This window comes from Elephas maximus, chromosome 3, assembly GCF_024166365.1.
Source record: "Elephas maximus indicus isolate mEleMax1 chromosome 3, mEleMax1 primary haplotype, whole genome shotgun sequence".
Taxonomy (NCBI): domain Eukaryota; kingdom Metazoa; phylum Chordata; class Mammalia; order Proboscidea; family Elephantidae; genus Elephas; species Elephas maximus.
Window position 1 is genome coordinate 210,282,140 of NC_064821.1, and position 23,821 is coordinate 210,305,960.

Consider the following 23,821-nt stretch of genomic DNA (forward strand, 5'->3'; position numbering starts at 1 on the left):
GCAAAAGATACAAAACAAAGCTGACCTTACCAGCCCTCATTCCCCTCTACCTTTCTGCAGTACTTGACCCGGTGACTGCTATACCCTGTCCCTCCCTCTGAAACACCACGTGACCCACTCTATTTTTCAAGTCCCCCCATTTTTGCTCCCCTTCCTCTGCTCATTCCTCAAATGCTCCTTCCACTCAAAGAGTTAACATTAGGTGTGTGCTGCCTGGGTGCTGGACATCCACAAACTTCTTTTCTGTCTGACCCCAAAGTCTACATTCTTCCCACTGTACCTCCTGAAGAAAAGGGCTGGCAGCCACAGCAGAGACTCTCACAGAAGCTCTAATCTAAAGACAGGATGGCATAGCCTTAGATGCTCTCTTTCTTTACTCTCTTCCTTTGAGATTTCATCATTTCTTAAGTCTACACCTCCGTGTAGGTGATGCAGAAGTCTTTATCACAAGTCTGAACCTTTCTGTTAAATTCCATATTTCCTACTGCAAGCAGTACAGGAGACTGTCTTCATCACAATTTCAATAACAAAACCCTTCTGACTTGTTATTTCCGTTTAATATACCTTAATTGTCCCAGTCTCGAAATCTGAGTCATCCTCAACTCTTCCTTTCTGAGCCTTGGAGATTCTAACTTATAACATAACTACAGAATCAGTACATTGCTTTCCATTCCCACACCACCATCAAGTTCTGGCCCTCTAACAACTCATTTTTCAAGTAGTGCAGAAGACTCTAACTAACTGACCAGCCTCATAACCATCCCTCTTACAAACCATTTCATAAACTGCTTTCAGACTGATATCCATGTCAGTGATTGCTCTCATCAGATAGGATAAGGTTCATACTTCTAGGCCTGATGGCCAGGTCACTCCACAATCTAGTGCCAGTGTGTCTAGTCTTACCTCTAACCTGAGAACTCCATTCTAAACAAAACTGGTTCCCCCATTGTTCCTGCAGAGTTGCCATCTCTGCCCTTTCACTCATGTCCTTCCACTCACAGAATACTCTTACCCCTCCTTTCCACAGTCTGCTGAAATCTAACCTTCGAGTGCTAGCTTAAAACCAACCTTCTATTCAGTAACACCTTCTGTGACCGCCCCGGTCTAAGTTACTTTCTTCTTTTAGTTCCAAACACAAATTTCTACATATACATGATTTCCCAATTGGCCTCATACTGGTCAGTGAAGACACTTCTACTGTATTGCAAATTTTAAATAAAAACTTTAACTTTTAACCTTTTTTGTGTTAGTATTAGCTTCCATATTAGATTAATGATTGTACCTTCTACTTTATCTTTGTGCTCAGGCAGTACTTGTTCATTTGATCTGGCTGACTGCTCCTCAGAGACCCAAGGGTAGAGAAAAACATCCCAGGGAAAGCATTTCTTAAGGGAAAAGAATAACTAACTCCCCTCCAAGTAATTCGTGACCAATTGAATAATCAAATTATACACAAAAATAACAGACAACTGTGTCAGTTTTCAAGTAATAAGAAATCACATAGGAAAATGTTAATGGATTACGATACATGAAAATATAAGGTTCTGGGCAAAGAAAAACATGCAATGGAATGAACAAGGTAACACATATTAGGAAAAAAAAAAAGCACCTTCAAATAAAAGGGATCAATAACTATTCTGCGTTTACACACTCACCACCCCCGCCCCCCCAACCAGTTGCCTTTGAGTTGATTCTAACTCATGGCAACCCCAAGTGTGCAGAACAGGACTGTGCTGCACAGGGTTTTCAAGGCTGTGATTCTAAGAGCCCTGTCAAATGTTTAAGAAAAAAATCAAACCCCACCAAAGGGTAAATGGGAAAGGGATCTGAACAGAAAAATTTGCACTAGGATAAATTCCACTGTTGTTGCTCGATGGTGAGTCATCCTGACACATGGTGACCCCGTGAGTGCAGAGTAGAGCTGCAGTCCACAGGGTGTTCCAGGCTGCGACCCTTCAACAGCGGACCGCCAGGCTCTACACTTCTGAGGTGCCTCTCGGTGGGCTTGAACTGCCAGCCGTTTGGTTAGCAGTCCAGTGCTTAACCATTCGTGCCACCCGAGGACTTCTTAAATCACACTAGTGGTCAACTAAACGTATTAATTCTGCACTACAAAAAATATATAGCACTTTAATAACAACAGAATTATTTCAATGAGTCTATTTTATTATAGCTATGCCTCTGTAATTAAAAATACATAAGCAAAAATCTATATACCATGTTTTATGCAAATAACACGCCCCTTCTTTCTGCATCAGCCTGCTGGCCACATCCTGTCTCCTTGAGGTATTTTTGTAAGCGCGCTATGCTCATCTTTTTTAACAGCAACATGTGGAAGAGGACTGGCATGGTGTGCTTGTCAGGGTGTCTCCTGTGAGGAGGGAGCAGCCGGCAAGCAAACGCAGAAGGCGTGCATTATTTGCATAAAAATACATAATGCCTTTGGGGTCTCTCCTAGCGTTGTTTGTAATGGAAATAAGTCATGTTCCCGACAGGAGCCACTTCACTGGCATGAGCACTCCGAGTACACCACTACTGTAATTATCTATCTGGTGGCTGGCTTTTTGTCTAATTCCCTGATCAGACACTATGCTCTGTGAGGTTAGGGAACCTATCGACACACCCTATTGTAATACTGAGCCTGGCACGCAGTCAGTGCTTATTTAACACAGATAGGTTGAATGAACGAAAGAGAAAGGCTGAAAGAGACTAGGCACTTCTTTCTAAACCAGGTTCCCCACAACTAGAATGGTCAGATAAATCTGTCACAGAGGGATAAACGTAATCATATTTTCACTGAGAAAAATAACTTTCTAAAAACTGACTTAGAAAATTAAAACCAATTCTAGTGATTAAAGATAACTCTCACTCTCTCCAAGTCTTCGCTTAACTCTGGATGAAATCCTGCTTATTATAAATTCATGTTTTCTTCCTCTATCCAAGTTGGAAAATAGAAAGCAGCTGATCACTGTTCTGAGACACTTAACACCCATACGGTATGAAAATCTTAATGGAGTTACTTTCCAGTTTAAACGTAATAGACTCTTTTTGGCTAAATCTTTAATCTTCATAATTTTTCATTTTTATAACTATTTAACAGACAATTCTTATGAATTCCATCATTCAAGGACCGTGAAATTGATAACCTCCTCTTGAGTTTTATTTTGTAATATTTATTTTCTATAACGTTTTTAGCCATTTTCCCCAACTTTAGACTATAGAAAACGTACATTCTTTCCTTTAAAATAAAACCAACATGGGCATTAGTCATAAGTACGTAAAATTAGGACAACTCTTAACTGTATGTGACTTAGGCTCAGTATATTATTTTGGCTTATATGTGGATCATCTTGCATGTATCTTTACCATTAAACATTATTAATACAAGGATTTTTCCAAATAAAGAAAGAGAAATAAAACAAATTCAAAGTATTTTAACTATAGTTTACCACTAACCAATACCTGGTAATTATTCTCAATCTTTTGAGGCAGAGAAAGTTTTCTGTTTCCTATACCTTAAGGTGTTTTATATACAGAAAGGACTCAACAAAAAAATTTCATTAATAATTAGAATTAACATGGTTTCTCAGTGCAATAATTTTTCCAACATTAAAATTATAACCAGTCATTTTAAGACCGGGAGAGATCATTTGCTTTATTTAGCCTTCTTCACTTCACATGTGAGGGAACTAAGGACCAGGGAGGTTAAGTGACTCATCTTTTTTTAAGTGGCTTGTTCTAAAAGTCATACAGTGAGTTAGAACTGTCGAGGACTCACATATGCTGATTTCGTGTTAGTGGTCATTCCACCCCCCACACACTGGCCTAAACCACAATTTGTAGTATTTTTATCTTAGAAGTTTCATCTTGCTCATTCATAAGGACTATCATCTTGCAATTCTGAGATAAGGAGAAAAAAGTATTTTAAGATGTACTACGTTATTAGTGGAAACCCTGGTGGTGTAGTGGTCAAGTATAGGGTCGGTATGAGTTGAAATCGACTTGATGGCAACGGGTTTTTTTTTTGTTTATATTATCAGTAGAGCTATCAAGCTATCAAGGTGTATTTCAAAAGTGCTGCCTTTAAAGACGTTTCTCTGGCTGATTCAGCTTTCACTTACTCAGTACAAGTCTACTGAGCATCTGTGTGCCGGTCTCTGTGTTGAAGGCCATGTATAATGTATAAAATGGTGAATAAAACACCCTGAGCCCTTGCCCTTGTAAATTGTAACCTTGTGATTTAACTCTGTCAGGAGTTCCAACAGACCCTAAGTTCTCAATGCAAGGACTGTGTAAACTGCCTTTGAGTCCCGAGGACCTAGGACCATGCTTGGCACATTGTAGGTTCTGAGGGAAATTTGCGCTAATCTTAGTAGGAAAAGGTTCCTAGGGCCGGATACTTACCAGTGAGAAAATTCCGTAGTCGTCCAAACTGTACTTCGTATTGCTGGGGCTCTGCCTGGCAAGGGGCTGCAGACACTATGTTGGCACAACCAGATTCTGATTGGACTGTGGGGAAAGATACACAAAAGTGGGGAGGAGGAGAAACAGTTATTCACCCAAAATGTGGCAGGATGGGATGGGGTGGAGGAGGGTGGTGAGTATGCCTCAACAGCAACTAACATTTTCAAAGCATGCTGGGGCTTCTGGTTAATTATGACACTCCTTTATATTCTCTCTCTCCTGATACCCAATTGGAAACCCTGGTGGTGTAGTGGTTAAGTGCTGTGGCTGCTAACCAAAGGGTTGGCAGTTCGAATACACCAGCTGCTCCTTGGAAACCCTATGGGGCAGTTCTACTCTGTCCTATAGGGTTGCTATGAGTCGGAATCGACTCAACGGCACTGGGGTTTGTGTTTTTTTTTTTTTTTGGCTACCCAATTGGGTGACTGTAGAAGACCAAAAAGGTATAAACCACAAAGGTAAGTAAACACAATGAGACCAAGTAGGCATAACCATTCACGAGAGACCTATCTGGAAACCTCTGACCCTCAGTGCTCTGAAATCTCACAAAATGTGCCTGGGTTTGGGTCCATCTTCATCCATACTGAGGGCTAGGCACTCAGTGGGCTCTTGAATCTGGAAATTCATAGTTTTCTGTTCTGACACTTTTCTTGAATCACTTTGTTGATTTCCTATTTTCTCCTTCTGGGACTCTTATTATTTCAAGGGTGGATCTCCTGGACTGACCCTTTAATTTCCTCTCCTAGCTTCCATTTCTCTGGCTTTTTGCTCTTTCTGGGAGGCTTCCTGAACTTTCACCTCCTCTACTGATTTTTTGTTTTTATTCTCATGTATTTAATTTGCAAAATTTTAACTGCTGTTCTCTGGATACTCTTCTTTTTTTTTTTTTTTAAATAATATTCTACTCTTGTTTTAAGGATATTAATGATAGTAGTTTTGAATTTTTCTTCTCCCTGCTGTTTGTTTCCCCTGAGTTGCCTTTTTTTAAAAAATAATTTATTGTTTTCAGTGAAGGTTTACACCGAAGTTTAGGTTCCCAATCAACAATTTCTACACAAGTTGTTCAGTGACATTGGTTACATTCTTTACAATGCCTGAACATTCTCATTATTTCTGTTTTGGTCCATTTTCATTAATCTAGTTCCCCTACCCCCTTACATTCTCATCTGTTTTTACTTACTGGTAATATTCATTATTTTTTGAGCCAAATGGTTATTTAGCTATAAGATGACCTCAGGGGCTAGTATCAGTTTAAGGTCTGAAGGGCATCTCAGGGCAATAGTCCTGGGGAGTCCGTTAGTTTCAACCGGTTCAGTAGGTCTAGTTTTTTTTTTTTTTTTTAGGAGTTTGACGTTCTGTTCCACATTTTTCTCCTGTTTTATCAGGTTCCATCTACTGTTGCCCTGATTAGAACGGTTAGTAGCGGTAGCTGGGCACCATCTCGTTCTTCTGGTCTCATGGTAGCTGAGGCCATGGTTCATGTAGACTATCTGTCCGGTAGACTAGTTTCTTTTTTCAGTCTTTGGTTTCCCTCTTTCTCTTTCACTCCGGATGAGGAGAGAACAATAGTTGTATTTTACATGACTGCTCATAAGTTTTTAAGGCCCTGGACGCTACTCACCAAACTAGGATATAGAACTAACTTTATGACTTATATTATGCCAATTGACTGATGTGTTCCACAAGACTATGGTCCTAACCCTTCAAACCCAGAAATCCAATTCTGCGAGATGTTTGGTTATATCTAAGAAGTATCCATAACTGTGCTCCCTATGTGCTTTATTGTATATATGAATATATGTACACGCAGTCACATATACATAAGCATACACCTATATATACACACCTGTACACATATATGCCTACATATATGCATGAATATTGATATTTTTGGTTGTTTTTTCTGTTGTTTCAAAAATATGTCATAGCAATTATCAACAGGTCCTTTTTTCTTATGTACATTTTACTGACATCATTTACCTTTGTCAAGCTGTGTACACTTGACCCTCATTCAGTGTTACGTTTCCCACCACCAAAAATAACAAGTGTCTACTATCTAGAGAGTGAATCCCCCTTCCCCCTTCCCCTCCCTGGTAACCACTAACGAACATTAGTTTCTGTCTGTATATTTACTTGCTCAGGTCTGTTTGTGGGCCTGTTTTTTTTCCTGTATCATTTATATTAGGGACACTTCTTCTAGTGTCTGATAATTCCTAGCTATCTGCTCATATTTAAAAGTGAGGCACTCAAAAGTTGATGGAGAACTCTGTGCATGTGAGTGCAGTTTATCAACTAGGATGACCTGGATAGGCAATTTCCCAATGTAAGTATTTGTGGATCTCTTTTCCTGGGCTGGGCAGACTCTCCAGAGAAGAATCTTTTAATCCCCTTTCTGAAGGAAACATGCCTGGCTACCAGGGTTCCCGGTAGCTGAGGCAGAACAAGGAGGCTGGAATCTCAATATTCAGTATGTAAACGTATACTTGATCTCCATTATGTAAGTTCATGCTTTCAAAAAAAAAAACTCCCTTACCCTTTTGGGGTGGGGGTGGGGCTGGGGGAATGTGGCTAGGGACTGAGAGAAGCCATCTTTAACAGCAATCTGGATAAAACATGACCACATTTTTAGAAGACAGAATATGGATGGAGGAATGGTAATTAATGCACCAGGACTGAAGAAGGCACAGCACAGAGTGGCTACAAAAAGGGATGTAGCCGAGAGTTGATTTACCCTAGCAGAACTTAGGTCCATACGTGGTAGAGGGCAGAGGAGAGATACTGGAAGCGGGCGGATTTGCTCAAAGTCTGCATACAGAAGAATGGAACTCTTCCTTTTCCTTCATGTTGGCCTATTTAAGCAGCCACTAAAACCTACAAAAACCATAATCCAGTGCCACTGGGTCAATTCCGACACATAGTGACCCTACAGGACAGGGTAAAACTGTCCCATAGGGTTTCCAAGGCTGTAATCTTTATGGAAGCAGACTGCCACACAGGGGCGGATTAACCGGAAAGCACGGTACACACCGGCTTACAGTAAACAAGGTATGCATGGGCTTAACTTTGTTTACTTACTAATCTGTAATGAACAACTTCACCTGGCTTATAGAGGCCTGTGGTGAAACCCACGTGAAATTGTTCACTACAGATCAGTAAGTAAACACAATTAAGCCTGCGTGTACCTCACTTATTGGGTAATCCGTCTCTGCAGCTACATCATCTTTCTCCTGGGGAGCAGCTGGTAGGTTTGAACCACTGACCTTTCAGTTAGCAGTTCATCACTTTACCCACTGCGCCACCAAGGCTCCTTACTAAGTCCTATAGTTGCCTAAAACCTATCCTCTCGTTTCCATTCCTATTACCACGTCCTTAACTCAAGCTTTCCTTACTGCTCATCTGGATTACCGCTATTACTTCTAACTAGCTTCCCTGATTCTAATCTGGGCCCTCACCAATCAACACTGCCACCACAGTGACCTTTCTCAAATTCACACTGGATAGTTTGGATACCTTTCTTTAACTCATCCCCCTGGTAAGCTCCTAATGGCTTCTTTGAGTCTCAGCTCCTTCCTTCTATTTACTGGACCCCTCCCATGTGCCAGGAACCACAGGAAACCTTCCCTGTCTGACAGTCTAATTTACGTCATGACCACCTTCTTGCTCCTGCAGAACCTGAGGCATGCCTCCTTCACAGAACTTACTACATGCTACTCTTCTATAATCACTGCTTTATTTGCCTTGCCAGAGACAACTAAAACTCTAAGTTCCTTCGTCACTAAGGAGCTAGGATCAAATCTTCACTATCGCTAGGATTTCTCAGCACCTGGGCTACAACAGCTGTTCCATAAACTGCCTTAATCAATGCATGATTATTCAGATCACTCAATTAACTGAGAGGTCCAGGGCGAAATCTTATGATAATCACACTTAATGCTCCTCGCTCACGGCTTTGAACCTATTTGTTCTGGTTCAACTCCCTGCTGAGAATTTCCATTTCTAACAAGTTCCCTGGCGATGCTAATACTGCTGGTTAGGGACCAATTATGAGAACCACTAGTACAGCAGTGGTTCTCAACATTTGTTATACATAAGAATCACCTGGGGATCGTGTTAAAATGTAGATTGATTCAGTATATCTGGGGTAGAAATGCAAATTCTCAGCAGGGTTTGAACCAGATCGAACCAGTTTCAAGCCCTGTCCTCACTTTCCTGGTGACTTTCCAGAAAAAAACAATGCATCACCTAACAAGCTAAGAAAAGCACAGTTTCAGAAGACTGTTCAATACTGTTCACTCCTACTTCATATCAACAACAGCATGGACTTACTGTCTCCAGATCTAATTGTAGGGCAGCAGGAGACCTCAATATGCATTAAAGGCTGTGTGAGCACATTTAGAAGGCTAGGGTGGGACAGAGGCCTTTTAAGTTGGATATGCTGTTAGAAACAATAAGGCACCTACTAATCTGCTGCTAGCCCTGTTTTTTGAACATCAAAAAAAAAAAAGGCCGGTTGCAGAAGAGGACGTGGAACCAGGGATATCATCACTGATGTCAGATGGATCCTGGCTGAAAGCAGAGAATACCAGAAGGATGTTTACCTGTGTTTTACTGACTATGCAAAGGCATTCGACTGTGTGAATCACAACAAATTATGGATAACATTGCAAAGGATGGGAATTCCAGAACACTTAAGTGTGCTCATGAGCCAGTTGTTCCAACAGAACAAGGGGATACTGATTGGTTTAAAGTCAGGGAAGGTGTGCGTCAGGGCTGTATTCTTTCACCATACCTATTCAATCTGTATGCTGAACAAATAATCCGAGAAGCTGGACTGTATGAAGAAGAACAGGGCATCAGGATTGGAGGAAGACTCATTAACAACATGCGTTATGCAGATGACACAACCTTGCTTGCTGAAAGTGAAGAGGACTTGAAGCACTTACTAATGAAGATCAAAGACCACAGCCTTCAGTATGGATTACACGTCAACATAAAGAAAACAAAAATCCTCACAACTGGACCATAAGCAACATCATGATAAACGGAGAAAAGATTGAAGTTGTCAAGGATTTCATTTTACCTGGATCCACAATCAACAGCCATGGAAGCAGCAGTCAAGAAATCAAAAGACGCATTGCATTGGGCAAATCTGCTGCAAAGGACCTCTTCAAAGTGTTGAAGAGCAAAAATGTCATCATGAAGACTAGGGTACGCCTGACCCAAGCCATGGTATTTTCAATCGCATCATATGCATGTGAAAGCTGGACAATGAATAAGTAAGACCGAAGAAGAACCGACACCTTTCAATTGTGGTGTTGGCAAAGAATATTGAATATACCATGGACTGCCAAAAGAACAAACAAATCTGTCTTAGAAGAACTACAACCAGAATGCTCCTTAGAGGCAAGGATGGCGAGACTGTGTCTTACATATGTTGGACATGTTGTCAGGAGGGATCAGTCCCTGGAGAAGGACATCATGCTTGGCAGAGTACAGGGTCAGCGGAAAAGAGGAAGACCCTCAATGAGGTGGATTGACACAGTGGCTGCAACAATGAGCTCAAGCATAACTATTGTGAGGATGGCTCAGGACCGGGCAGTGTTTCATTCTGTTGTGCACAGGGTCGCTATGAGTCGGAACCAACTGGACGCACCTAACAACAACAACAGCTGTGTTTTTATCAAAGGTAACCCAATGCAGTTTGAAGTAAAGGAAGAAAGGGTGAATCCGACACTAAAGAATGGTAAGGCAGATGCCCAGGTAGGCTGCTTCTATCATCTCTGAGGGAGTAAGAAGCCACCCTTTTGAGGACATTCTCAGGTTTGTACTGTCCCAACACTCTTCTCCTCAGCAACTATACTAATCATGTTATGAACTGAATTACATTCCCCCAAAATATGTGTTGGAATCCTAACCACTGTATCTGTGGAGTAATCCCATTTGGGAATACTGTTTTCTTTGTTATAGTAATAAGAACCTATCAGTGTAGGGTGTGTCTTAAACCTGAGGACTTTTGAGATATATAAAGAGCAGATGACACACAGAGAGAAGCAAGCGCAAATGGGGGAAAAACAGATGTCATGTCAAGATCGCCAAGGAACAAAGGAATGGTGGGGGTTATAGAAGCTGAGACAGGGTCTTCCCCCAGAGCTGACAGAGAGAGCTCCTTTCCCCTGGAGTTGCTGCCCTGAATTTGGACTTCTTAGTTTTTTTTTTAGTCTCCTAAACTGTGGGAAAACAAATATTTGTTCTTTAAAACCATCTACTTGTGTTATTTCTGTTACAGCAGCACTAGGAAACTAAGACAAACCCTTAAGTCCAAAAGGGCTGGGTCCTTGATTCTAAAGGTAGTAAGAAAAGAGGCAGCTGACACAACTGCTGCTACCAGTATGGTGGCTAAACCATTAAGGGATGGAGCAGGTGGTGACAGGTCCTTTTAAGAGAAGAAGGAAGTCCAGGAACAAAGAGAGAAGGATGCAATCTGTGCAGCTGAGGAGGGGAACCAGGACTGAGCTAGGGAAAGCACTAACTAACTCCAAGCACAGCCATTCAAGTCGTTCACAATCGCCCTAAAGCACTGCACTAAATGTTTTTTCAAAACTTGCAGCACATGAATTCAATAAAAGAAAATCACATCAAATAAAAACCTGAACTCACAAAGTAGCTGAGTAACAATTATTCGTTATTCCAGATGGACTCGAGACAAGTTTTCCTAAAATCAAACCCAATTTCAGAGACAAACAAATGTTAAAAATCTCAGGAACATAAGATATCAATATTTCCAATCACTGGTCCCCAAATACTCATTTACCTAACAACTGATTTCCATGTGTGAGGCTCCATGACAGATGAGAGGGATCTGTGGAGAGGCCTGTCCCTAAGGGTCATATGGGATAATAGCTTGTCAAAGGAAAAAGCTACACATAGCATCAGGTCCAGATAAAATAATTTATAAGTTCTGAGGAAGGAAATATTACTTTTAGCCAGAGAATAAAAGCAAGTTTTTAGAAGTGGCATTTGAGCATGGCTTTTTTTTTTTTTTTTTTTTGAAGGACAGCTCACTTCTGAGGCCAGCAGCATGCATTTGGTGCTGTTCACTCAGATATTTGGACAGTTTGCTTTTCCAGTTCTAGCTCCAGAAAAAAGACGAAGTCCGGCAGAGGTATTACTTGAGTTCTTCTCACACCACAGGAGGAGAGCCCCCCGTTACCTGTGAGGTTAGCTGCCATCTCTTCAGCAGTCTGTGACAGTCGCAATCCTTGTTTTAGGAGACCTTCTGAATCCGCGTACTGTCGGCGTTTGAGGTAGCAGGACACTGCCGTCTGAATCTGCTCTGTGCGCACTCGTTTCATGACCTCCAAAGAGAGAGACAAATGCTAGAGAGAGAATCATAGCATTCAGAAATATGAGGTCTGGAAGACCATTTAATCCAACCCATAACATCACAGATGGGTAACATGAGTAGCAGAGAAAGACTAGTCACATGGCTAGTTAAGTGGTTTAGTTAAGATAAACAAAAACTAAGTTCCCTACTACTAACCTGGTACTCTCTTACATTTTATCAAATATTCCAATGACAATACAGCCAACTTCAATATGGAAAATAGGAATAGCATAGACAATGAAATATCACAGATAATTTCCAAACTCCATTTGCTATCATGATTTCTATCAGCACCATGAGACTTTACAGACGCTCACAAGGAACAGGACCAGTCTGAATCTCAGGACATTTTATTTCCCCTGCTTACCCAGCGACAGAGGTGTTCATTACCAGTGAAATAGCCAATAAGCAGGCAGGAGGCAGTACAACAACAAAGATCTGAAAAATTTGGAAACTGGATAATTAGATGTTGGGAAAGTGAGAAATCTATAGTGGGAAACGGGAATATTATAGTTTTTTTTTTTTTTAATAGTCAGGAAAACGCTACCAGGGCTAAGTGAAGGATTTGAGCGATGTGTTTTCATTTTAATCGTATTACTTCTTTCACTTTTTATTTACAACTGCAGGTATAGAAAAAGATCAAAACAGTAAGCGGATATGTCTATGTGTTGGAATATGTCTCACAAATTCTTACAGGAAAGAAAAGGAAAGTGGTAGGAAGTGAGTTAAGCACTGGTAAGTTACTTTCGAATAACTCAAGTGAATCTGAGGGTTCACAAGAAGGACTATTTTCCCTGAATACTAAAGCTATTATCAAGAATGACAGGAATCCCTAGTGTTGGCATGAGCTGAAAACACTACTTTGCCAGAAGTATACTGCAGTCCAGACGAAGCAATGATAGCTGGATTCATTTTCTAGGTTCTGTCATGTAAAAAATATTTTCCCTTCAAGATGAAAATATGGTGTGTGGTTTGGAACGCATGCAGTGTTACCCATGTACGTGACTGTCCCCGTCAAAATAATATTCTGTCTAAATCAAGGGTTGCCAGTTGTTTTGTGTGGTATGTCTATCTTTTTCTTTTTTAAAATTGTTGTAGAAATACAGAGAACACATTTGCCAGTTGAGCATTTTTCATGTGTGTATTCAAGAGAACCAATTACATCAATCACATTGTGCAATCATCACCAAACCCACCGCCAAACTTTCCATCTCCATAAACAAAAACTCTCCGCTTCCTAAACAATGCCCCCCCACCTGTCCCTCCTGCCCTGGTAACCACTATTAAACTCTAATCTTTGCCTATGGAGTATCTATTTTTGGTCATTTATTTGGCTGTGCTTAAGTGCTCAATTACATGCACTGGCCTTCTGTTTTTTTATTTCCTCCATTTTTTCCCCTAAAGATTTAAAAGTTGCCCCTTTCCAGAAACCTGATAATTGACTTTTTTCTTTCAATACTGTTAAAAGTTGATTTATATAAGTTTTTATCCCTCCGCAGTTTCTGTAGTGTGCGGCATGTGGTGAATAACCAAAAGCATGACCGATCTCAGGTACTGTAACTAACGAATCCTTTCCTTCTGAACTGATCTGTGAGACTTTCTTTAAAATGTACTTGGAAGACATTATCTTTCAATTCTCTAAAAGTCGTACAACAGGCAAATAGTGAAGGACACGCGTGCACACATACGAAGGTATATATTTATATATAAAAATACAAAGTGTTAGGGTATTACACATACACGTTATTTTAAACTATGTGTATAGAAAGATAGGAGCCCTGGTGGTGCAGTGGTTAAAGCGCTCAGCAGCTAACCAAAAGGTTGGTGGTTCGAACCCACCAGCTGTTCTGTGGGAGAAGGATGTGGCAGTATGCTTCCGTAAAGATTTACAGCCTTGGACGCCCTATGGGGCAGTTCTACCCTGTCCTATAGGGTTGCTGTAAGTTGGAATCGACTTGACAGCAGTGGGTGGTATAGAAAGATTATTATGGATTCCATCTGTGAATTAGCAGGGAGTAGAAAACATTTGTTAAAAACGAGGGGTACTGGGTCTGATAAAGGAGTTGAGATTCAGTGATATAATGTGACATATTAATAAATTTGCTAATACTGAACCATCCTTCCACTATGGAATTTGCCTCACTTGTTATGGTGTATTATTCTTTCACTGTAGAGACGGCTTAATTTTTTAATTAATATTTTTTTATTGCTATTACAGGATTCTGATACTTTGAGCTTAGGGAATCCCTGCATTCATCTGTCTGTCAATGAGAACAGATAATAGTTATTTTGTAGCTACTAGTAAGCATTACATTGTCAGTCTGAGTGTGTGGTTCTCTAACCTGGCTACACATATTCGAGTGTGTCTCTGTATACATAATTTCAGCCCTGGAGATTCTGATTCAGCATTATACTCAGAGAAAAAAACTGAAATGTGCACAGAGGCTGCGACAGTACGTTTTTTTCCCAGACTGGCCCGAAGTTGAGACTAGTCAATCGAACGATCCCCCTCCCCCAGCTTGCTAAAGCTGCTTTTAATCTAACTTCAAGAGCTCCTAGTCCCAAAATTCTCCCAAACCAGCTCACGATTCCTCACATTATAGCTGAGACTAAACCTTTTCCAGATTTCCTACCGCAAGTCTCTTTCTTGCCTGACATGGGAATGCATGCATGTATTGGCGTGGATCCATTAGCATTCAAAATCAGACATGAGTAAGAGATTCTGTCTTTGACAGGAGAACGCTCCGCATGCAAAGACACACCAGTGACTGACAGGGAGAAGATGCCCTGGAGTGACAGTGTCCTCAAGGTGGGACGATGTACGGGTATGTAACGTCTGAGAGGAGGGGGGAAGATATGGAAGACATGGAGGAGTAAACTGAAAGGAGTAAGAATGAGCAACAGTGAAAACTGGCCATATTTGGGATTGCTAGAAATTAATTTGTAAAATGCTGATTTTAATAAATTTGCCCAAATGACAGTTTCTCTAGATCAAAACCACCATTTCATGACAACAGACCTTTCCGGAGGTTAGCTAGTGATCCAACTGTAGGGCCAAGATCTTAAGGGCAGGACTTCTGGCATTAACTCCCTTTTGTAACCACACTGAGCTGACATACCAGAGCCATGATCCAATCAACTTAACTTGATTTTATTCCAGTGCACACACATTTCAAGTGAAATTAATAATTAATGAAAGTTCTTCAGAGAAATCAGTTTTCCCCATCATGACTGATTTCTATAGTACTAACAGCCATAAATGGAAACACTGAAACACACACCCACATACACACTCTCCTTAAAATAGACCTCAGTCTTTTGACTAATGCTTAGCCATGAGACTAAGACTGCAATTTAAATTTATCAGCTTAGCTTTTTCCATACTTGGGAAATCTTTTAAATTTAAATCATACTTGGATATAATTATACAATCTTTGTTAAAAATTTTAGGATTTTGTATACTCTTCAATTTACATAAGATAACTTAAATCTGAAAAGTAAAAACAGATGATCATAGACCCTTCTCTTTATAATTACATGGTTATCACTCCTGGATATTAAAATGAAGATTCTGACACAATGCACAACTCTTTCTCATAAATCGATAGTTGCCTACTGTTCAGGTAATACGTCAACAAAGTTGCTATATAAAATCAGAACAGGACTATCTTCCTGTCTCCAAGTAGCAACTGTGCGGGAAAAGTCACAGCCATAGTCTCAATATTTAACCACAGAAATATGGGTATGCAAAGATACAAAGAACCCAGGTACACTCTTCAGATGAGGGGGGTGATGGTAGTAACACTGAACTACAAAACAAAAACAAAAAACTCCAAACCTGTTGCTGTCAAGTCATTTTCGACTCATAGCGACCCTATAGGACAGAGTAAAGCTGCCCCATAGGGTTTCCAAAGAGCAGCTGGTGGATTCAAACTGCCAACCTTTTGGTCTTAACCTGAGCTCTTAACCACTGTGCCACAAGGGCTCCAATTAAATCTCTGTAAAGATTTAATTAGATTGCATCCTAACCTCACCCACTTATATTCAAACATATATGGTTGGTTAGAGGGGTATTTGGGGAGGCACCCCCCACTGCATCACATCACAAGCTGTGTACTATACAATTCCACCAAATGCCAATAGAGTGCTGCATGAATAGGGTCTCCTGAAAAAGGCTGCAGCTTTGACTATGAGGGAGCTCAGGACATACCAGGGAGACTCTCCGCCACTATCCTCAAATCAGCTCCTCGACCCAATCTTCTAATAGCTGGCCAGCTTTTTTTTTCTTTTTTTTTAGTAAATGTATTTTTTTCCAATTGTCAATTTATGCTTAAAAACAGATTTAAAAAATTATTTTGTATTTTTTGTTAAATGAGATGTCATACAAAGTGCCTACTAGGTACTCAATTATTAGTTCTTTTGCAATAGTCTATATAGTTGCAATATTAAAAGGTTACTCCAAGTAGGACCTAGAAATTTAGTTTTTGCAGTAATCATCACAGTAAAGTATAATGAATTAGCTTTGAAAAAATATAAATTACAGCTAAAATATAAATGAGCCATACTACTGTGACTCAGCTTCAGTCATACATTGTAGAATTTTAAAATGATATGGCCTTTTACATTGAATCTTTGCTCAGACATAGACTCCAAGTTGTGCTTTTCCCCATGTCTTCCTGAGAACTAAATGGCATATGTATAAGGCACATAGCTTGGGCTCAGGATTCACTGCAGAAAACGGGATTGGGGGGGGGGGCGGAGGAGTCACACGGCCAGGCAGACAGATGCCATTAGACATTTATTTTCTCCACCACCGGCTGGGACCTCAGGGATGTTCCAGAAGCCTTTTCCTGTCAACTACTTTCTCTACAGCTTCCCATCCCAGCTCCTCCAAACCTTCACCAGTCCCCTGACCCAAGCCTACCCTCTTGTCCTCTGCCAGCTAGTCGTATCGGTCCTGCCCCTGCACTGGGATTTTGAGCACAGGTGATGCTGGGTCACGAACAAAGGCCAAAGGCCACAGAATCCAAGTTTTGTTCCATTAAGTCGGCTTTATGTCAAGTCCACATGCCTCTGCCTGATCTTTTAGTGTCTCTGTAGTCACTGGAGCCGCTCTGAATCATCGAGTCCTACTTTCCAGAGCATGTCACCTTCACATCTACCAAATCAACTGGAATAGAGCTTGAATCCATACGTGACGCTATCACTGGAAATCTCAACCCATGCCACAAATACTCCCATTCAGGTGGGCAGAGTTACTTTTCATTCATCACTTACTGTATTAATTTATTATTATTATTTTTTTGGTGATCTATAAAAGCTCTGTCTACAATGACATCTAATCTTGTGCTCTGTGATACATGGTGAGGAATAATTACTAAATCTTTCCTGTTTTTTCCTTCTAGCATTGACTGGGGTTGTTTGAGCCCAATACGTCTTTCTCAAACAGCACCGCCTTCAAAATGAAGTAGCTGAGAGAGTGCCTGGCCATATGAGAGACCTGAATATGCAGTGACACCCTCTTTTCAGAGGGTTACTTTTGGGGAGAATCCCTGCCTTGTAGTCAGGCTTGTATACACCTGAAGGTAAATTTTTAAGAGAGAAGGATACCTGGAATGATCTAAGGGTTTCTTCATGCCTTCTGTAAGTCCTCTAGCCAAGATGGATTGAAATGTCTGTGTTGGATAAGCAACCATTCTCCTTCTGGAGTCACAAGGCAGGCATGAAGCAGTAGGAACAAGTAGGTGCCCCTTCCCACTTTCAATCCAATCTCCATGCTACTGAAAGCTCATTCATTCCAAAAATTCATCTGATCTCATCTGTGCTCAGCTCAAGAACTTTCTATTGCCTCCACTAGTGTTAAGAATGAAAAAAATTCAACCTCCACTGTCATTTTTGAAGTTACACTAATGTGGCCTTTGCTTACCTATCTAGACCAAATTCTTGGCTTTCCTCACTCTACCAGCTGGTCCCAACCCACGTCCTCACCTCGGGGGCTTTGGTAATATCCCTCCATTAATCAGAGTCCCCCCTACATTGGCACTCAAACCTGGCTTGGCTGAATTCTACTCATGCTTCACAGCTCAGCTGGGCTTTCTTGATCACAGGCCCTTCCACCCACTGCACCCAGGAACAAACCTTTCTCACAGCACTCATCATACTAGGCCTGTTTCTTATACTACCACCACGACTAATACCTAACATTCACTGAGGCATACCACGAGGAAGACACCATTTAGGTGCTTTACACAGATTCTCTCCTTTAATCCTTACAACAGCCCTATGAGGTACGTACTATTTTTCAAATGAGAAGGCCTAAGGAGTGAGAAAATTTGTCCAAGGTTATGCAGTGCTGGAACTCAGGCCATTTGGCTGCAGGGTTTGAGCTCCTACCCTTTACAGAATCCTGCTATTTAAAGGATCCTACTGTAGACCAAGGGCTTCTTGGGGGAGCACAACAGCAGCAGCTTAACAGATGCTTGTTGAGAGAACAATCAGTGCAGCACATGGAAGAGAGGCTGGACGCTTGAATCTGGTACAGTCCAGTAAGTCATGCTAGTTAGGCAGACTATCCCCTTGGCCTTTCCAGCTAAAACAAATGAACAAAAACCAAAACCCCTCCCTGCCCCCAAAGATGTTCTTTATAGGTCCTAGCATACCATTTGCAACAACAACAACAAAGTTACTGAGCAGTGAAGTGAGTCCTTTACCTAGTTTCAGAATCACAGAAACACACACAAACCCTACATTTAGAGACAGGAACAACAAAACTATTCCAAGAGACACTAATCGTTGATGAAAAGGAAAAACACTCAAGGCAAGCCCACCTTTTGCTTTTCTAGTTAACACTGATTTTCAAGGCAGGGAGGATTTATAATTCATAAAGAAAACCAAAGCTAGTATGCAGCCCACTTAACACAAAAAACTTCAGCCTACAAAGAACCCAGAAGGCATTTTGCAGAAGGAAATTATAATAGCTGATACTTACAGAGTCTTTCAAATGTCAGGTATTTTCGCAGTCTTTTTTCCCCTAGATTTTATTTATTTTGTTGTTGGTGTTGAGAACATACGCAGCAAAAGATACACGAATTCAACAGTTTCTACATGGACAATTTAGTGACACTGATTACGTTCTTCGAATTGTGCAACCATTCTCACCCTCCTTTTCTGAGTCGTTCCTCCCTCATTATCACAAACTCACATGCCCCCTAAGGTTCCTATCTGTTGTCGGTTTGATCCCACACAGATTAATTCTCTAAAGCGCGCACTGCTCAAGGCAGGCCTTTTTTACTAGTTAAGCTGTTCGGTTTTAAGATGACTTCTGGGGATATTTTTGGTTTAAGGTTTAAAGACTATCTCATGGCAGTAGTTTCAGGGGCACATATTTCTTTGTTTCTCTTTTTTTAAAGTCCACTTGTAAATTATCAGGCATTACTCCTTTTTGCAGATGAGTAAATTAAGGCCCAGAGAGGTTACACAGATGGATACATAGTTTCAACCCTAGGTCTACTTGGTTACCAAGTTCTATCCACTCATGAACCTTCCCACAGTTTAAAGATATGGCCCGATGCACTTACCCCATAAACATAAGTTAAATTTCCCTTCCTACTCCACTTTCAGCAGGGCTGTGACCAAGGCTGTGGAGCCACCTCGTATCGCCCTCCTCCCCATCAAGTACTCACTTGTATCACCTAACAGGAGGCAAACTCCGCCCTCACTGTCTTCTCAACACAGCGCCCAACTGTTTCTTAGCGGGAGTTACCACTGAGAGATTTGAATCTGCAAGGTCAGAGTTGAGGTAATTTAAGATGAACGCTAAACGGAACTGGCAGACTTACTTTCTGATCCCAAAACAATACAAGTTGTGAGATCCACATTATAACAACACTTTCACAACTGATAGAATTGCATAAAGCGTGCCTGTACTCCACTTCCGCTAAGTCTAAAATGACACCACGATTTCTAACCATCAACTCATTTCAGACCGTCTTATCTGATCATATTTTGAAAAGCCCTGGAGATTTGCGAGTAAAAGGTGGTAAAGTAAGACTATCCCCTAAACGTACAAATGTTAAGCAGCTGTCATTCGTTAAAAAACCTAGAAGGCAGCCTTGCAGGTCAGTATCCTCCAGCAACTAGTCCGACTCGAGATCTACTGTGTCGCACGCAGGAGATGGGTCTCACATCCATCCACGCGCAGTTACCATGTGCTAAGTTTCATCCTGAGTTTGTCCAAAGGACACTTCGTTTTTCCTTTAAAAGAAGAAGAAACGCGGCTCTGGGCTCTGGTGCGCGGCGCGGCGCGCTCGGCCGTCCAGCTCCGACCCCTTCCCCGTAGCTGCCTCCCTCCCATCAGCTCCCCGGCCCCGGAGCCACCCGCAGGACCAGCCCCGGGCGAGAGCAGCAAGCGCCTCCGCGGAACGCAGGCGGCGGCGGCGGCCGGGCCCAGCGCGGCGCGCGGGGAGCAGGCTCCGGGGCTCCGCGCCTCCCCGCCCCCACGCGGCCGACGGCAGGCGGCGCGCCCCGCCTAGGCCTCGCGGCTCCGGCCCGGGACACCGCCCGCCCGCGCGCCCTCCGCGTCGCGCCCGCCCGCCCGCGCGCCCCGCACTCACTGAACATCCCAGGCGGCTCCGGCTCCTCCCGCCGCCGCCGCCGCCGCCGCCGCCGCCTCCGGGATCGGGCCGCTTCCGCCTCCGTTGTCTCTGCGACAGGTCCTCGCTCCGACCGCCGGCTCAGCCGGGCCCCCGCTCCCCGCTCCGCGCCGCCAGCGCGGCGGCTCCGGGCGGCCGCTCCATGACTGACTGACACGGAGCGGGCCCGCGGGGCTGGGCCGCTTGGCCCTCAACGCGCAACCGTCTCCGCCAATGGGCGAGGCGCCTCGGCGCTCGGCTGGCGATGCCTGGCGTGCCCGACGTCCCGCCCCCGCGCCGCCCCCGCCGGCGTCGGGGCGGAAGAAGCTCGGGGCCGGGTCTCCCACGTGGTGCTGCCGGCGGAGCCGCGGAGCCGGGCCCGGAGCGGGCGGCCAGGTGAGCGCCGACCCCCGGGCCGCAGTGCTGAGCGCGGCCGGCGGGACTCGCTGCAGCTCGCCCTTCTCCTGCTTGCGGCGACTCCCTGGGGCTCCTGCCGTTTCGCTGGGGCCGTGTCCTAGCGCCTGGTGCTAACCGGGTCGCTGCCGGAGCTGGACTGCTCTCCGCCGCCCTGCCAAGACGAGCCGAGCCCACCAGAGCGGGTCGGGCGTTGGGGGCCCTGGAGTGCGCCCCGGGCGTCCTTAGCCAGTGCAGCAAACGCTCGTTAGGCCCCTGGAGCCGGCGCGATGGCAGGCGAACGTGGTGCGCTTAGAAGTTTAGGAGATAGTTGTTCAGTTGGTGTTGAGCGTTTTGACATCACAGAGAAACTGACAGGACGTGACTGCACCTGTTCTCGGCAGTGAACCGATTGACGGGTGCTGTGCGGACCTTAAATGTTCCTCAGGGTTCGCTCCTTCGCCACGCGCTTACTGAGAATACCTTCTGAAGGTCTCGAAGGCTTCGGAACCCTTGGATTTGAAAAACGCTGACTAGATCCAGCCAAATGCTTTTGCTTTGACAGAACTTAGATTAGAATCATAGGGCTGCAATCTTTTTTGGTATTTGTGTTCTACTTTGTTTTTATTTGTGATGATTTTACGGGGTATCATGAAAAATTTTCTCTCTTGAACAGGCTTGTTTACTTTTATATAAGGGAAATGATTTAACCTGGTATGGTTCCTTTTTTAACTGTCAGGGAACTAGAAGCCAAGTTTATGTCAGTTTTATAATTGTAGGTGGTTGGCATGTTTGCTTTTTTCCATGAATTTATTGCATTCTATTTTTACAGCTTTTAATTATATGCTTTTTGCAGTCTTTTAGGAAGCAGTGTGTATCAGTGCTTTTAAGTTTATACATAAATGAATAAATTTGTGGTGGGAAATTACTGATGCAACTAAAATCATGATATTTCTATTGGGATTGGGTTAATATGTTTCTTTTTCACTTGGGGAAATATTACCTTCTCCCAATTGTAGCTTCTTTATTTCTTTGACCTGTTTAATGGAGCTGGTACATACCCAAGGCTGGTGGCGTAGTGATTAAGTACTACGGCTGCTAACCTAAGGGTCGGCAGCTCAGATCCACCAGGCGCTCTATGGAAACTCTATGGGGCAGTTCTACCCTGTCCTGTGGGGTTACTATGAGTCAGAATCGACTCGACGGCACTGGGTTGGGGTTTGGTACTAATACATAGTGCATAGTGTATTTTAGAAAATTTGTGCAAAAGCTTAAATTTTTTTTTTAAATTTAAAACCATGTTTGACAAACCTCTTTCCACAAGTAATTGAAACAAAATGTTTTCCCCAGCTGAATTCTTGAACACTCATTTCTGGGGAAACTCTTGAGTTTGAGGACAGCAGGAATATTTATACATGTGTGTGATCCATATGTTGCTTGCTTTTGTTTGAATTTCCACCAGAAAATTTTTGGGTTCAGGCATCTTATGTGTAGATCTATTTTCAGAAGTTTTGTCAATGTGCTTTAGTTCGTTAAATATGTTATGTTGGAGCCCTAGTGGCACAGTCATTAAGTGGTACAGCTGCTAACCAAAAGGTCAGCACTTCAAATCCACCTGCCACTCCTTGAAAACCCCATGGGGCGGTTCTACTCTGTCCTATAGGGTCGCTATGAGTTGGAATGGACTTGATGGCAGTCTGGTTTTTTGGGTAAATGTTATGTAGACAATAAGGTATACACTATTCATTTTCTGGTGCTTGTTGAGTTTGATCATATACAGCGCTTTTTCCATTGGGGTTTTGTATGTGAGTGTATTAGGTTAAATTTACACACAGCAAATTAGGTTCCCATTTAACAATTTTTGTACAAATTATTCCATGATACAATTTTAACAATATATCAGTATTCTCATTATTTCAATTGTGTTTGTTCTCTTTCCATTGATCTAGCTTCCCTTTCCCTCCTTACCTTTTCATCTTTGCTTTAGGGTAAATGCTGACTGTTTGGTCCCCTATGTTGTTCTTAGGTGCCATCAGGGCGTTTCCATGTCACAGCGACCCCGTGTACAGCAGAACGAAACACTGCCAGTCCTGCACTATCCTCACAATCGGTGTTATGCTTGAGACCATTGTTGCAGCCACTGTGTCAGTCCATCTCGTTGAAAGTCTTCCTCTTTTTCGCTGACCCTCTACTTTACCAAGCATGATGTCCTTCTCCAGGGACTGATTACTTCTGACTATATGCACAGTCCTCGCATCTGAGGAGCATTCTGGTTGCACTTCTTTCAAGACAGGTTTGTTCGTTCTTTTGGCAGGCCAAGGTATATTCAATATTCTTCGATAACATCATAATTCAGAGGTGTCAGTTCTTCTTTGGTCTTCCTTGTTCATCGTCCAGCTTTCACGTGCATATAAGGCTATTGAAAACATCACGGGTTGGGTCAGGCCCACCTTAGTCTTCAAGGTGACATCTTTGCTTTTTAACACTTTAAAGAGGTCTTTTGCCTCAGATTTGCCCAGTACAGTGCGTCTTTGGTTTCCTGACCACTGCTTCCATGGGTTTTGATCGTGGACCAAGTAAAATGAAATCCTTGACAACTTCAATGTTTTCTGCATTTATCATGATGTTGCTTATGGGTCCAGTTGTGAGGATTTTTGTTTTTTTTATGTTGAGGTGTAATCCATACTGAAGGCTGTGGTCTTTGATGTTTATTAGTAAGTGCTTCAAGTCCTCTTCACTTTCAGCAAGCAAGGTTGTGTCATCTGCATAACGCAGGTTGTTAATGCGTCTTCCTCCAATCCTGATGTCCCGTTCTTCTTCACATAGTCCAGCTTCTTGGATTATTTGCTCAACATACAGATTGAATAGGTATGGTGAAAGGATACAACCCTGACGCACACCTTTCCTGATTGTTTAAGGGAGCGCGTTGCTCACGGTTGATATTGTTTAT

General features: G+C 42.6%; 2 protein-coding genes across 10 annotated transcripts in view; one reads left to right on the forward strand and one right to left on the reverse strand.

The window, feature by feature from the left end:
• Positions 1-20,712, reverse strand: part of TAF5L (TATA-box binding protein associated factor 5 like) — a 32,484-nt gene extending 11,772 nt beyond the window's left edge. Inside the window, exons 1-5 of one of the 6 annotated variants that reach the window (XM_049881197.1) lie at positions 20,461-20,712; positions 20,053-20,101; positions 18,837-19,627; positions 11,675-11,819; positions 4,405-4,509 (exon numbers count right to left, since the gene is read on the reverse strand). In XM_049881197.1, the coding sequence (XP_049737154.1) occupies positions 4,405-4,509; positions 11,675-11,816 (247 nt within the window). In that variant the 5' untranslated portion in view covers positions 11,817-11,819; positions 18,837-19,627; positions 20,053-20,101; positions 20,461-20,712. Of the gene's footprint in view, positions 1-4,404; positions 4,510-11,674; positions 11,820-18,836; positions 20,102-20,460 lie in introns of all 6 variants that reach the window. The other 5 variants (XM_049881193.1, XM_049881199.1, XM_049881198.1 and 2 more) reach the window with 5 other exon arrangements.
• An 81-nt stretch (positions 20,713-20,793) lies between these two features.
• The window catches only part of URB2 (URB2 ribosome biogenesis homolog), a 43,960-nt gene continuing 40,932 nt past the window's right edge, over positions 20,794-23,821 (forward strand). For 3 of the 4 annotated variants that reach the window (XM_049881189.1, XM_049881191.1, XM_049881192.1), the window contains exon 1: positions 20,794-20,874. The gene's annotated coding sequence lies outside the window, so the exon portion shown is untranslated. The remainder of the gene's footprint in view (positions 20,875-23,821) is intronic. The other variant, XM_049881190.1, reaches the window with a different exon arrangement.